Source organism: Cebus imitator, unplaced genomic scaffold (assembly GCF_001604975.1).
Source record: "Cebus imitator isolate Cc_AM_T3 unplaced genomic scaffold, Cebus_imitator-1.0 Scaffold53, whole genome shotgun sequence".
Lineage (NCBI taxonomy): Eukaryota > Metazoa > Chordata > Mammalia > Primates > Cebidae > Cebus > Cebus imitator.
This window is the reverse complement of record NW_016107368.1, coordinates 4867392-4879300: the sequence shown is the minus strand read 5'-3', so window position 1 is coordinate 4879300 and position 11909 is coordinate 4867392. Positions and strand designations below refer to the sequence as shown.

General features: G+C 54.7%; 1 protein-coding gene across 4 annotated transcripts in view; it reads right to left on the bottom strand.

Moving 5' to 3' along the window:
• DPP9 (dipeptidyl peptidase 9) overlaps positions 1-11909 on the bottom strand; it is a 52806-nt gene that overhangs the window by 26719 nt on the left and 14178 nt on the right. For all 4 annotated transcript variants that reach the window (XM_017528399.2, XM_037738426.1, XM_037738427.1 and 1 more), the window contains 5 exons: positions 6176-6288; positions 4175-4348; positions 3931-4099; positions 1702-1815; positions 1136-1264 (listed from right to left, as the gene is read on the bottom strand). In XM_017528399.2, coding sequence (XP_017383888.1) covers positions 1136-1264; positions 1702-1815; positions 3931-4099; positions 4175-4348; positions 6176-6288 — 699 coding nt within the window. The remainder of the gene's footprint in view (positions 1-1135; positions 1265-1701; positions 1816-3930; positions 4100-4174; positions 4349-6175; positions 6289-11909) is intronic.

The window sequence follows — 11909 nt, the reverse complement described above, 5'->3', positions numbered from 1 at the left end:
AAAAAAAAAAAAAAAAAGAATTGAGAGTGGCTGGGCATGGTGGCTCACGTCTGTAATCTCAGCACTTTGGGAGGTCGAAACGAGAGGACCACTTGAGGCCAGGAGTTTGAAACCAGCCTGGGCAACACAGCAAAACTCCGTCTCTACAAAATTTTATGTATTAGGTGGGCAACGAAGACTCTGTCTCTACCAAAATTTTATGTATTAGGTGGGCAACGAAGACTGTGTCTCTACAAAAAATTTCAATTTTGGCTGGGCACGGTGGTGCACACCTGCAGTCCCAGCTACTTGGGAGGCCGAAGTGGCCGGGTCACTTGAGCCCAGGAATTTGGGGCTGCAGTGAGCCGGGGCCGAACCTCTGTACTCCTCCCAAAGCCACAAGGTGAGACCCAGTCTCAAAAAGAATCAAACAAAAACCACTGTAGTGTGAGGGCCAAACCCAAAGAGACAGTGAAACCCCATCTCTACTAAAAATTCAAAATTAGCATGGTGTGATGTGTGCCCGTAGTCCCAACTGCTCGGGAAGATGAGGCAGGACAATCCCTTGAACCCAGGAGGTGGAGGCTTCAGTGAACCGAGATCACACCACTGCACTCCAGCCGGGGGGACAGAGCGAGACCCCGTCTCGATCCAGCCTGCCTTCTGTTTTTGTATGGCTAAAAATCCTTCTTTAGTTCTGAGATGGTTAAGAAAACAAACAGCACAGGAGTGACAGATTGGCTAACGTGAAAATCATATACATCTCAAGGTGAATTATTTGCGATCTAAACTTGGTCAAGTTTTCTTGGCACACGGCCACGCCCATTCCTGGACGTGCTGCTTTTCTGCTCCAGCAGCCGGTGGGGGGCAGTTGCAAGAGAGCCTGCCTTCGACTGGCCCTGGAAGCCTGAAACACCTGTGCCCTGGCCCCTTCCAGAGAGAGCTTGCCTACCTCTGAGCTATGTGATCAGGAGGCCATGGGAAGCCAGGAAGAGGGGGCGTCCCCTCCAGGGCAGAAGCCTTCCCCCTACACCCCCACAGATGTCCAGAGCACACATGTGCAGTGCAGAAGACCTGGGTGACAGCGCACCTCACCAGCCACATCCCAGAGGCCTCAGACCCCCGGCCCGGCCCCCGACCTGTCCCGGGCACTCACCTGTCCTGGGGTACCGATACGAGTCCGTCTTCCTTTCTTCCAGTGCAGGAGAGGGGACGTGAATGACCTCCACCTCGGACTCATCGACTTCCTCGTACAGGATTCGCAGTGTCTTGAGGCCCTCTGGACCTTGGGTCGGGGGACAGGCAAGATGCTGAGGATGGCGGAGGCGGAGTCCCTGCCATCAGCCTATCCCCTTCTGCAGCACTGCGGCCTGAAGCTGGGCACCGTGGGCTCTCAAGCCGGAACACCAGCTGTGCCATGTGCTACACCTTCTGCCAGTCCCAACTGTGGGCCTCAGGTTCCTGCCTTGTGCAGTGGGAGTCAGAGCAGGGCTACTCCCAGCATAAAATGGCATGGGAAGTGGCCACGCGGCTGCACTGGGCTGAACTGGGTGCCCTCTTAGGGCAGCAGTGATGTCTCCAATCGTAAAGGAACCCTCTACGTGCCGATCAAAGACCGCAGAGGTCACATGAGGGGAAAGGAGTGAAGGGCAGGAAGAACACAGTCTGGTTCCAACAGGACAAGCACTCGTGGGGACAGGTTTAGAAATGGAAGGGCCCTACCTTCCCAGGAGGCTGTGGGGCACCACCAGTACCCGGTGAATCGGTCAAACTCTTCCTGTATGACAAAGGTGGCCACGCCCGCAGACTTGGGGTCATCCAGGACATTGGATAAACCTAGGCAGAGGGAGGGAGAGCATCGACAAGGGATGAGCAGCCAAGGGACGTCGGGGATGGCCAGGGCCTCCAGGACAGCACGAGAGAGAGAGAGAGGGAGAGAGAGGGGAAAAGACAGAGAGGGAGAGAGAGGGAAAAAGAGGAAGTGAGAGGGACGGGGATAGAGAGGGTGAGAAGGGGAGAGCTGGGAGCTGACTCCTTTCAAGCAGGGCTGCCCCGCCCACACTGTGCACACTGGGGCCACTCCGTCTCAGGGGTGGGGCCGTCCTGGGCATGGCAGGGTGTGGAGCAGTGTCCCTGGCCTCCACTTATGCCATGCCACACTAGGAGCATCCACACCCAAACGGGCCAACTAAAAACATCTCTGGGCTGGTCATGGTGGCTCATGCCTATAATCCCACCACTTTGGGGGGCTGAGGCAGGCGAATCACGAGGTCAAGAGATTGACACCATACTGGCCAATATGGAGAAACCCCGTCCCAAGGCCAGGTGCGGTAGCTCACGCCTGTAATTCCAGCACTTTGGGAGGCCGAGGCGGGCGGATCACGAGGTCAAGAGATCGCGACCATACTGGCCAACATGGTGAAACCCCATCTCTACTAAAAACACAAAAAAAATTAGTTGGGCCTGGTGGCACGCGCCTGTAATCCCAGCACTTTTGGGAAGCCAAGGTGGATGGATCACCTCAGGCCAGGAGTTCAAGGTCAGCCTGGCCAACATGGCGAAACCCCGTCTCTACTAAAATATAAAAATTCGCTGGGCAAGGTGACAGGCACTTGTAATCCCAGCTACTGGGGAGGCTGAGGCAGGAGAATCGCTTGAACCTGGGAGGCAGAGGTTGTGGTTAGCCAAGATCGCACCAATGCACTCCAGCCTGGGCAAGAGTGAAACTCCGTCTCGCCCCTGTAGTGCCCGCTACTCAGGAGGTTGAGGCAGGGGAATTCTTTGAACCCAGGAAGCGGGGGTTGCAGTGTGCCCAGATCAAGCTGCTGAACTCCAGCTTGGCAACAGAGCAAGACTTCATCTTTAAAAAAAAGAAAAAGGTCGGGTGCAGTGGCTCACGCCTGTAATCCCAGCACTTTGGGAGGCCGAGGCGGGCGGACCACAGGGTCAAGAGATTGGGACCATCCTGGCCAACATGGTGAAACCCCATCTCTACTAAAAATACAAAAAAAATTAGTTGGGTGTGATGGCCCGCGCCTGTAGTCCCAGCTACTCGGGAGGCTGAGGGAGGAGAACTGCTTGAACCCGGGAGGTGGAGTTTGCAGTGAGCTGAGATCGCACCACTGCATTCCAGCCTGGCGCCTGGCAATAAAGCAAGACTCTGTCTCAAAAAAAAAAAAAAAAAAAATAGAAAGAAAAAAAAGGTCTCTGGATGTCATTGATTGCCCAGGTTTGGAAAGTGGGGCCCCGGCTTATGGGATGGAGAACACAGTGATCAGTGACTCAAAACCTGGTGAGCAGGGGAGTGGGGAGAACGCAGAACGCAGGTGAGATACGGCCTTCACTTGATGGGGCTGGACAGGCGGAGTGGAGGGGAAGGCGTGCCGGGGCAGAAGTGCACAGGGGTGCCTGGCAGAGGGTCCAGAGCACTGTGGCTGGGCCGGCGCCTACAGCAAAAAAACCACAGAGCAGCTGGGCGTGGTGGTTCACATCTGTAATCCCAGCACTTTGGGAGGCTGAGGTGGGTGGATCATTTGAGGTCAGGAGCTCGAGAGCAGCCTGGCCAACATGGTAAAACCCCGTCACAACTAAAAATACACACACACACACACACAAATAGCCGGGCGTGGTGACGGGTGCCTGCTGTCCCAGCTAATTGAGAGGCTGCAGCAGGAGAACTGCTTGGTTGCAAGAGGCAGAGGTTGCAGTGAGTCGAGATCATGCCACTGGACTCCAGCCTGGGTGACAGAGTAAGACTCTCAAAAAAATAAAGAAAAAGAAAAGAAAACCACAGAGCTGGCAGGAATACCAGGACTTCCTGGGAGACACGGGAGGCACAGGCGGTCTGCCCAGGAGGATGGCCTGCTGTCGGGGTGCATGTGGGAAGACCCTGGCTATGGGGACCACGGGGCCTTTCTGGAAGGTGGCCGTGTACAGGAGGGCTGGCCCCACCTTGGTGGCAGAAGGTCAGCCGCTGCTCCTCGCCCGTCTCGATGTTGGCCACCCACAGGTCGCTGTTGTTGATGAAGGAGAAGAAGGCAGGGTCGGCGGGGCAGATTTTGGGGTCCATCCGGGGCCCTGAGCACTGGGTCTTGATTTCCAGCGGCTTCATAGGGGACACCTGGGGACAGAGAGGCCCGGCTCAGGGGGAGGGGCCGCCACGCCGCCCCCGCACGCTGCCAGGGCCGGGGCTCACCATGAAGCCGTTCTTGCCGCCGTCGCGGCAGTGGAAGAGGCTGTTGCTGGCCTGGAAGAGGAAGAGGCCGCTCTCGCTGTGGAAGTCGTAGGAGGTGATGCCGAAGACCCCCAGGCGCTTCCGCTCCCTCAGCAGCTCCTCCTCCCGGGAGTAGACCCCGTGGTGGGGCGTGGCCTGGAAACATACAGAGGACAGGGGGCAGTGTCAGCCAGCAAAGAGTATCCCCCACTGGCCAGGGCAGAGATCCTGGTGCCTGGGCAATGCCGGGGAATCTGCCCATGGGCCTTGCCAGAGAGAACTTCCTGTATTGGGCAGAACTGGCTGCCGGAGCCCCGACCCAGTGGGTGGCCAAAGACTGCCGGCGAGCCTGGCCCTGCTGGATGGGCTGAGTGTCCTAGGAGGTGGCAGGGGAGACTCTGGGGCCAGAGGTTTCCTCACTTCCTGAGCTCCCTCCCCATAGACCCTCTCCACGGCAGATGGGGGCCCCTGGGAGGAGCTGCCCCCCGCCCCACACCAACAGAGTACTCTCTCTGGGTCCCCAGTGCCACTCATGTAGCCTCCCCCGACTCCTACCCTGTTCACAATCCCTCCCTGTCAAGAGCTTACAATTTAGTAATCCCAGCACTTTGGAAGGCCCAAGCAGCTACATCACTTGAGGCCAGGAGTTCGAGACCAGCCTGGCCAACATGGTGAAACCCCGTCTCTACTAAAAACACAAAAATTAGCTGAGTGCACTGGTGTGTGCCAGTAGTCCCAGATGCCTGGGAGGCTGGGGCCGGACAGTCCCTAGAATCCAAGAGGTAGAGGTTGCAGTGAGCCGAGATCAAGTCACTGTACTCCAGCCTGGGGGACTGAGTGAGACTCCATCTCAAAAAAAAAAAAAAAAACCAAAACCAAAAAAACAGAATCAAAAGCAGCATAAATACCAAGACACTGGCTGCCTTGGGGACTCAGAGACAGACCAAAGTGAGGGCCACTGAACCAGCGTGGAGAAAGTGGGAATGTGTCCTGATCTCAGCCACAGTGTTCATATCTTTACTGTAACATTGTTATGTTTAAGCTGTCATGTTATGTGATTTTATTGTTACATTGTCACTATTTCAGGAGCTTCACTGTCTCCCAGGCTGGAGGGCAGTGGTGAGATTGGGGCTCACTGCAGCCTTGTACTCCTAGGTTCAAGCGATCTTCCCATCTCAGCCTACCAATTAGTTGTAACTACAAGTTGAGTACCACCAGGTGTGGCTAATTTTATTTTATTTTTTTAGATGGAGTCTTGCTCTGTCACCAGGCTGGAGTTTGGTGGCACGATCTTGGCTCACTGCAACCTCCACTTCCCAGGTTCAAGCAATTCTCCTGTCTCAGCCTCCCGAGTAGCTGGGAGTACAGGCACCCGCCACCAAGCCTAGTTAATTTTTGTATTTTTAGTAGTGACGGGGTTTCACCATGTTGGCCAGGATGGTCTCTATCTCTTGACCTCGTGATCCACCTGCCTTGGCCTCCCAAAGCGCTGAGATTATAACCGTTAGCCACCTCACCCGGCCTAATTTTATTTTTTGTAGAGATGGGGTCTTGCTGTGTTCCTCAGGCTGGTCTCAAATTATTGGGCTCAAGCAATTCTCCTGCCTCTGCCTCCCAATCATCAAACACAAAACCACGCCGACGTGAAAGCCATTTTCCTCCCTCCACCATCCCCAGAGAGCCAACGCTAGACGAGAGCAATGATTAACCGGTCTCTCTAAAAGGGCCTCAAGCCAAGTTAATTCCCAGTCTTTGGCGATGTTGAAGGGAAGAGGTGCTCTTGATAAGAGTTTCTCTGCGGCTTAAGTACAGGTGGTGGGGAGGAGGGAAGACCCACCCGCCAAAGTCCAGAGGACAGAGGGTTTGCGGGAACTCAGAGCAGGTGGGGCGGGAGAGGCGACCGAAGGCGTGTGCAGCCGGCGGGGCTGGCCTTTGTCCACCTCCTCGCCCACGGAAGGGCCCAGGCCCAAGTGCACAGCTCACCTGGAAGTGATCCAGCATCTGCTTCCAGGAGAGAAGCAGCAGAGCCTCTTTCCGGATCTTCTTGGGAATCTCGGAGTACAGGAGGGAGTTCTCTCGGCTGCCATACGGCATCCCTACGGGGAGAAAGGAAATGCCTAGAACGGGTACCCTGGCTCAGGATGGGGAGACGCCCTCAGCCACGATGCTGGCTCCTTCTACTTCTGGGACATTCTGCCAGGCCGCTGGCGGGACAGCCCTCCTCGAAAGCGATGCATCCTGGGTTTGCGTATGTAGGCAGTAAGGGCCTTCCACCTGAGGTGTTTCTGCCGAATCTCATGGCCTAAATTACCGAAGAAACAGCACGCAGAGGCTGGGCACGGTGGCCATTATCTGTAATCCCAGCACTTTGGGAGGCGGAGGCGGGCAGACTGCCTAAGCCCAGGAGTTTGAGACCAGCCTGGGCAACATAGCGAGGGTCTGTCACCTCCCCCCGCCAAAAAAAAAAAAGAAAAGAAAAAGAAATCGCACACAAGAGAACAAGAAGGCCAGTCAGGAACAGGAACCAGATCTCAGCAGATTGGGTTCGGCTCTCCAAGCCCCCACTTTATCAAGGCTTTTGCAGAGGACAAGAATTAAATTGATGTTGAAATAGAGGGAGGGCAAAACTGTCACAAAGGAATGAGGGCCGGGCGCGGTGGCTCACGCCTGCAATCCCAGCACTTTGGGAGGCCGAGGTGGGCAGATCACTGGAGGTCAGGAGTTCAAGACCAGCCTGGCCAACATGGTGAAGCCCCGTCTCTACTGAAAACACAAAAATTAGCCGGGCACAGTGGCACATGCCTGTCATCCCAGTGACTCAGGAGGCTGAGGCAGGAGAATTGCTTGAACCCAGGAGGCAGAGGCTGCAGTGAGCCAAGATCGTGCCACTGCACTTCAGCCTGGGCAACAAGGGGAAAACTGCGTCTTAGTCCGCAGTGAGAGAACAAGATTCTGTCTTAAAAAAAAAGAGGAAATGTACACCTAGTCCAGTATTCCCAGCCTCGCCCCAATCACATTCAGGCCTGGACCATCCTCCGGGGTGCGGCCGTCCTGGGCACTGTGGGGCTCTGAGCAGCATCCGTGTCCTCCACCCACTCCATGCCAGGGGCACTGCCCAGTCGTGACAACCACACATATCCCCAGACATCTCCCAGTGTCCGTTGCAAGGGCAGAATCACCCCTGACCTCAAACCACACATTTAATCGAAGCTTCCGCAGCAAATGACAGTAGTGAGAGCTGCCACGTGAGGGTTTTGGGTGGGTTACACGAGGTAAGAAACGTAGAGCGCTTGGTGCAATTCGAAATCGGCGTATTTCATCAGTAAGCCGCGGCTTTCTGCATCGTGAGTCTCTGGGCTTGGGACGGGTCTTACCGTGGAAGGTGCAATCGTTTCTCAGTGACAAAATAACTGCATATCTTCCAATTGGTCGTGTCTTAGATTTGCCGGATGACAGCACCATTGTCATTAATAAAGGGAATGGCAGAAGCAGGATGGTAATCCCCGGGAAGCCTCGGCTTTCTCTCTCCTAGAAAACCAGGAGGGCCCCTCCAAACATGAGGCTGCCCAGCAGCCCACAAACGATGCAGCGAACAAGTCACAGGCAGGCCTGGGAGCCTGGCCCCTCCGTGGGCCCCTCTGCCTTCAACCTGAGTTTCTCCAGGAGGAAGCCTCGGATTGGTGCTGTCTTCTTTTCAGAAACTCCTTAAACTCACTTGCTGTTATTTATTTATTTTTTTTTTTTTGAGACAGAGCCTCGCTCTGTTGCCCAGGCTGGAGTGCCATGGCGTGATCTCGGCTCGCTGAAGCCTCTGCTTTCCAGGTTCAAGCAATTCTCCTGCTGGGATTACAGGCGCCCGCCAGCACGCCTGGCTAATTTTGTTGTAATTTTAGTAGAGAAGAGGGTTTCACCATGCTGGCCAGACTGGTCTCGAACTCCTGACCTCAGGTGATCCACCCATCTCGGCCTCCCAAAGTGCTGGGATTACAGTCTCGAGCCACCATGCCCAGCCCTCACTTGCTTTTTTAAGAAGGGGAGAACAGGAAGGCCACAAACTCAGTACCTTTGAGATTAGTGCTTAATAAATAATATCTGTGCCGTTTTTATTTGTCGTTACAGGCAGCTGCAGGGTTCCCCAGTTCCCCCTGCTTTCTTTGTGTGTCCTGAATGAAAACCACAGAGTGAGCGCCCTGACCTCTGCGGCCCAGCCAGCTGCAGGGTTTCTTCCTGCAGGCTTGAACCAGGGCCTAGGACATTCCCAGGCACTGATAAACGCTGAAAGCCAGCCCCGGCTCCGAGCCAAAACCCTTCAACCCTCACATCGATTCCACACCCTGATCTCCTTGCTGAGGACACCCCGGGATAGAAAATGCACTTTTCTCTGACGCCTGTCGCAAGGACGCTGACGCCCACCCTGCGCAGAAGGCCACCTAGGAAATGCTTCGGACTAATCCCCCTGGCATTTACGGTTCCTTGCTTTGGAATCCTAACCAGCCCCATCTCAGGATGGTAGAGGGCACTCCTTTGTCGGAACTCCCCTGCTGCTGCTTCTGGGGTGACTGCAGCTGTGGGTTCAGTGGGATGAGACAGAAGCTTCTCACTATTCACAACAGCAAAGACATGGAATCGACCTAAATGTCCATCAACAGTAGACTGGCTGAAGAAAATGTGGTAGATATTCACCACAGAGTACTATGCAGCCATAAAAAAGAATGAGATCACGTCCTTTGCAGGGGCACAGGATGGAGCTGGAGGCCACTATCCTCAGAAGACTAATGCAGGAACAGAAAACCAAATACCACGTTCTCACTTTTAAGCGGAAGTTAAATCATGAGAACACACAGCCACACAGACAGAACAGACACTGGGGCCTATTGGAGGTTGGCGGGCAGGGGAGGGAGAGCGGCAGACCAAATATCTATTGGGTACTAGGCTTAGTACCTGGGTGACAAAACAATCTATACAACAAACCCCTGGGACACAAGCGTGCCTACGTAACAAACTACACATGTACCCCTGAACCTAAAATAAAAGTTTCTTCTTTTTTTGAGAGGGAGTCTTGCTCTGTCTCCAGGCTGGAGCGCAGTGGTATGGATCTTGGCTCACTGCAACCTCTGCCTCCTGGGTTCATGTTATTCTCCTGCCTCAGGCTCCTGAGTAGCTGGGATTCCAGGCACAGGCCACCACATCTGGCTAATTTTTTGTATTTTTAGTAGAGGTGGGGTTTCACTATGTTAGTCAGACAGGTCTCCGACTCCTGACCTCGTGATCCACCTGCCTCGGCCTCCCAAAGTGGTGGGATTACAGGCGTGAGCCACGGCGCCTGGCCAGTTTGTTTGTTCGTTACTGCGAACGTATAGTTGATTTAGTCATATTCTGTTTACAATGGAAACTCTGGGAATTCAAATTAACATCCTTGCCTGTGAGCTTCTCATAGACACCAAAAAGTTTCAGCCTGTGTTCCACATTGTTCTGCTGTGCTTCATCCAAATGAACCTCCATCAGCCGCTGCCATCCAGGTCCGTGAAGATTCTATTGCCCACAGTTTTCCTTTCGAAGACCAAGTCCTCAGGCCTGCATCATGCACAGCTGTCAGAGTATGGCTCCCGGGATGCTTTCGCTAATTTTTTGTATGGCTTTTCGAGTTGGCTGAGGCAGAATTCTCCTCTGAGCGATACAGACGCCATGCCTCCCACTGAACTTCTCCAGTTTGCGTGCTAGCCAGATTTGGATTTTCTGTTAAGATTTCAGTTGAGGAACAGTAACGAAGATGATAGCTTTTTGACTGCCACCAACTTCAATTGCCTTGGCTGCCGTAACATTCAGCTCTCCGAGCTGAGCCTTGAGGTCCAAGTTCATCTCCGGCTCCAGAATAGCCTGGGAGGTGCTGGACTCGAACTGCCAGACTTGAACTCGTCCAGTTTCTCGCCATTGGGCTTCACGATGTTAGCACTCGAACTGAACGTGGCCTTGTCCTTGCTGAGTGCCAGCTTAGGAAGAGACCCAAATCTCGTTTGTTGTTTTAAAGAAAGAAACAGCAACTTCTGATTGTGGCAAGGAACACAAGTTTCCGATGTGTGATGGAGTGTGCTTGTGAAGTACAGGAGTGATGGAAAGATGTACTTAAAGAAAAAGATTAGATGAACAGGGTTCCTTTTAAAGCGGATTTACAAAAAATGCAAAGTTCAGTGAGATGTGTACGGGAAGGAGAAAAATCGTGCGGAGAGCTGGGAGTGAGCAAAAGAACCCAAGTGCTGGAAACATGACTCAATCTCTACGAGCCCTTGAAGCTGCCGGGACCCTGACCGTCCGGCCGCCCATGGGGATGAGAGTCAAGTGATGTGTGATTTCATTCATGTGAAATGCACAAACAGGCCAATCCACAGAGACAGGAAGTGGATTCGTGGTTGCCCGGGGCTGGGGAGTGATGGCTGATGGGGATGGGGTTGCTTTTTGGGATGGTGGAATGTTCTGGAAGTGGACAGGGCTGATGGCTGCACAATTCTGTGAGTGCACGGCTAAAGGCCACTGAGCTGCGCACCTTCGAAAGTGAAATTGTGCAATGTGAATGACATCTTGATTTTTAAAAGCACCCTGGGCCAGGAGGAGGGATGGCAGGGGCCGGGTGGCTGCCCACTTGGGGCGGCCTGGTCCACGGGGGCGGTCCCACTTGGGGCGGCCTGGTCCACGGGGACTCTCCAGGAGAGCCGGAGCCTTCCAAACAGGAAGCCAAAGCCACAGCCTTGTCAAGGACGCTGGGGCCACCTCCCTCCAGGCTGATTAATCAGTGATCACCAAATGGCCCCTGCCAGCACATTCCTCGGGCGAGCTGCTGGTGGCACCATGATGGTGACAACTGGCCTTTGAGGCAAGGGCTAGAGATGACCGCCAAGATCTGTGGATTTCTGCTGACCCGTCCCTCCTCGGACTTCCCTCACCAGCTCTGCCCCTGCAAACACACCTGCTGCCAACCTGCCATCCACCCACGCCCTGGTGGCCCAGGCCTGTGCAAACACCACTTCCCATCACCGTGCACTGTGGCCCCAGTGGCTGGCCCAGCAGGGGACTGTGATCCACACAGGGCTGGGGCTCTCCCCTGGATCTTGGCCTGGAGTGCCGGGAGACAGGAATTCCTGCTTTCCCTCCTGAGGGAGTTCCAGAGCTGCCTGGAACCCTGCGGCCTCCTCCAGCCACAGAAGTCACTGTTTGCAGCCGGGAGAGGCCGATCTGCATGGGACAGGAGCGTATCCAATGCGGCAGTCTCAGGCCTGGAATCTGAGCCGGCCCCAGCCTACCCTACTGGCAGCAGAAACTGCACGTTTCCCCGCTGGTCCCGCTAGCTGGACACTGGTGGTTTCACCACGTGGATCCGAAAGAACCCTCCCGGAGGGCCCGTGATTAGCTCCACATGCCCCACAACAAACCTGGTGCCTGCTGAGGACACAGGTCCCCGGAAGGAGCAGAGGGGATGGGTCCTATGCTTTGGGCAGCAGGCCTGGCCTTGGAGTCTGGACGCTGGGCTAGTGCTAAGAAGTGTTGTTAAGAGCCGGGCACGGTGGCTCAAGCCTGTAATCCCAGCACTTTGGGAGGTCAAGAGATCGAGACCATCCTGGTCAACATGGTGAAACCCCGTCTCTACTAAAAATACAAAAAATTAGCTAGGCATGGTGGCGTGTGCCTGTAATCCCAGCTACTCAGGAGGCTGAGGCAGGAGAAT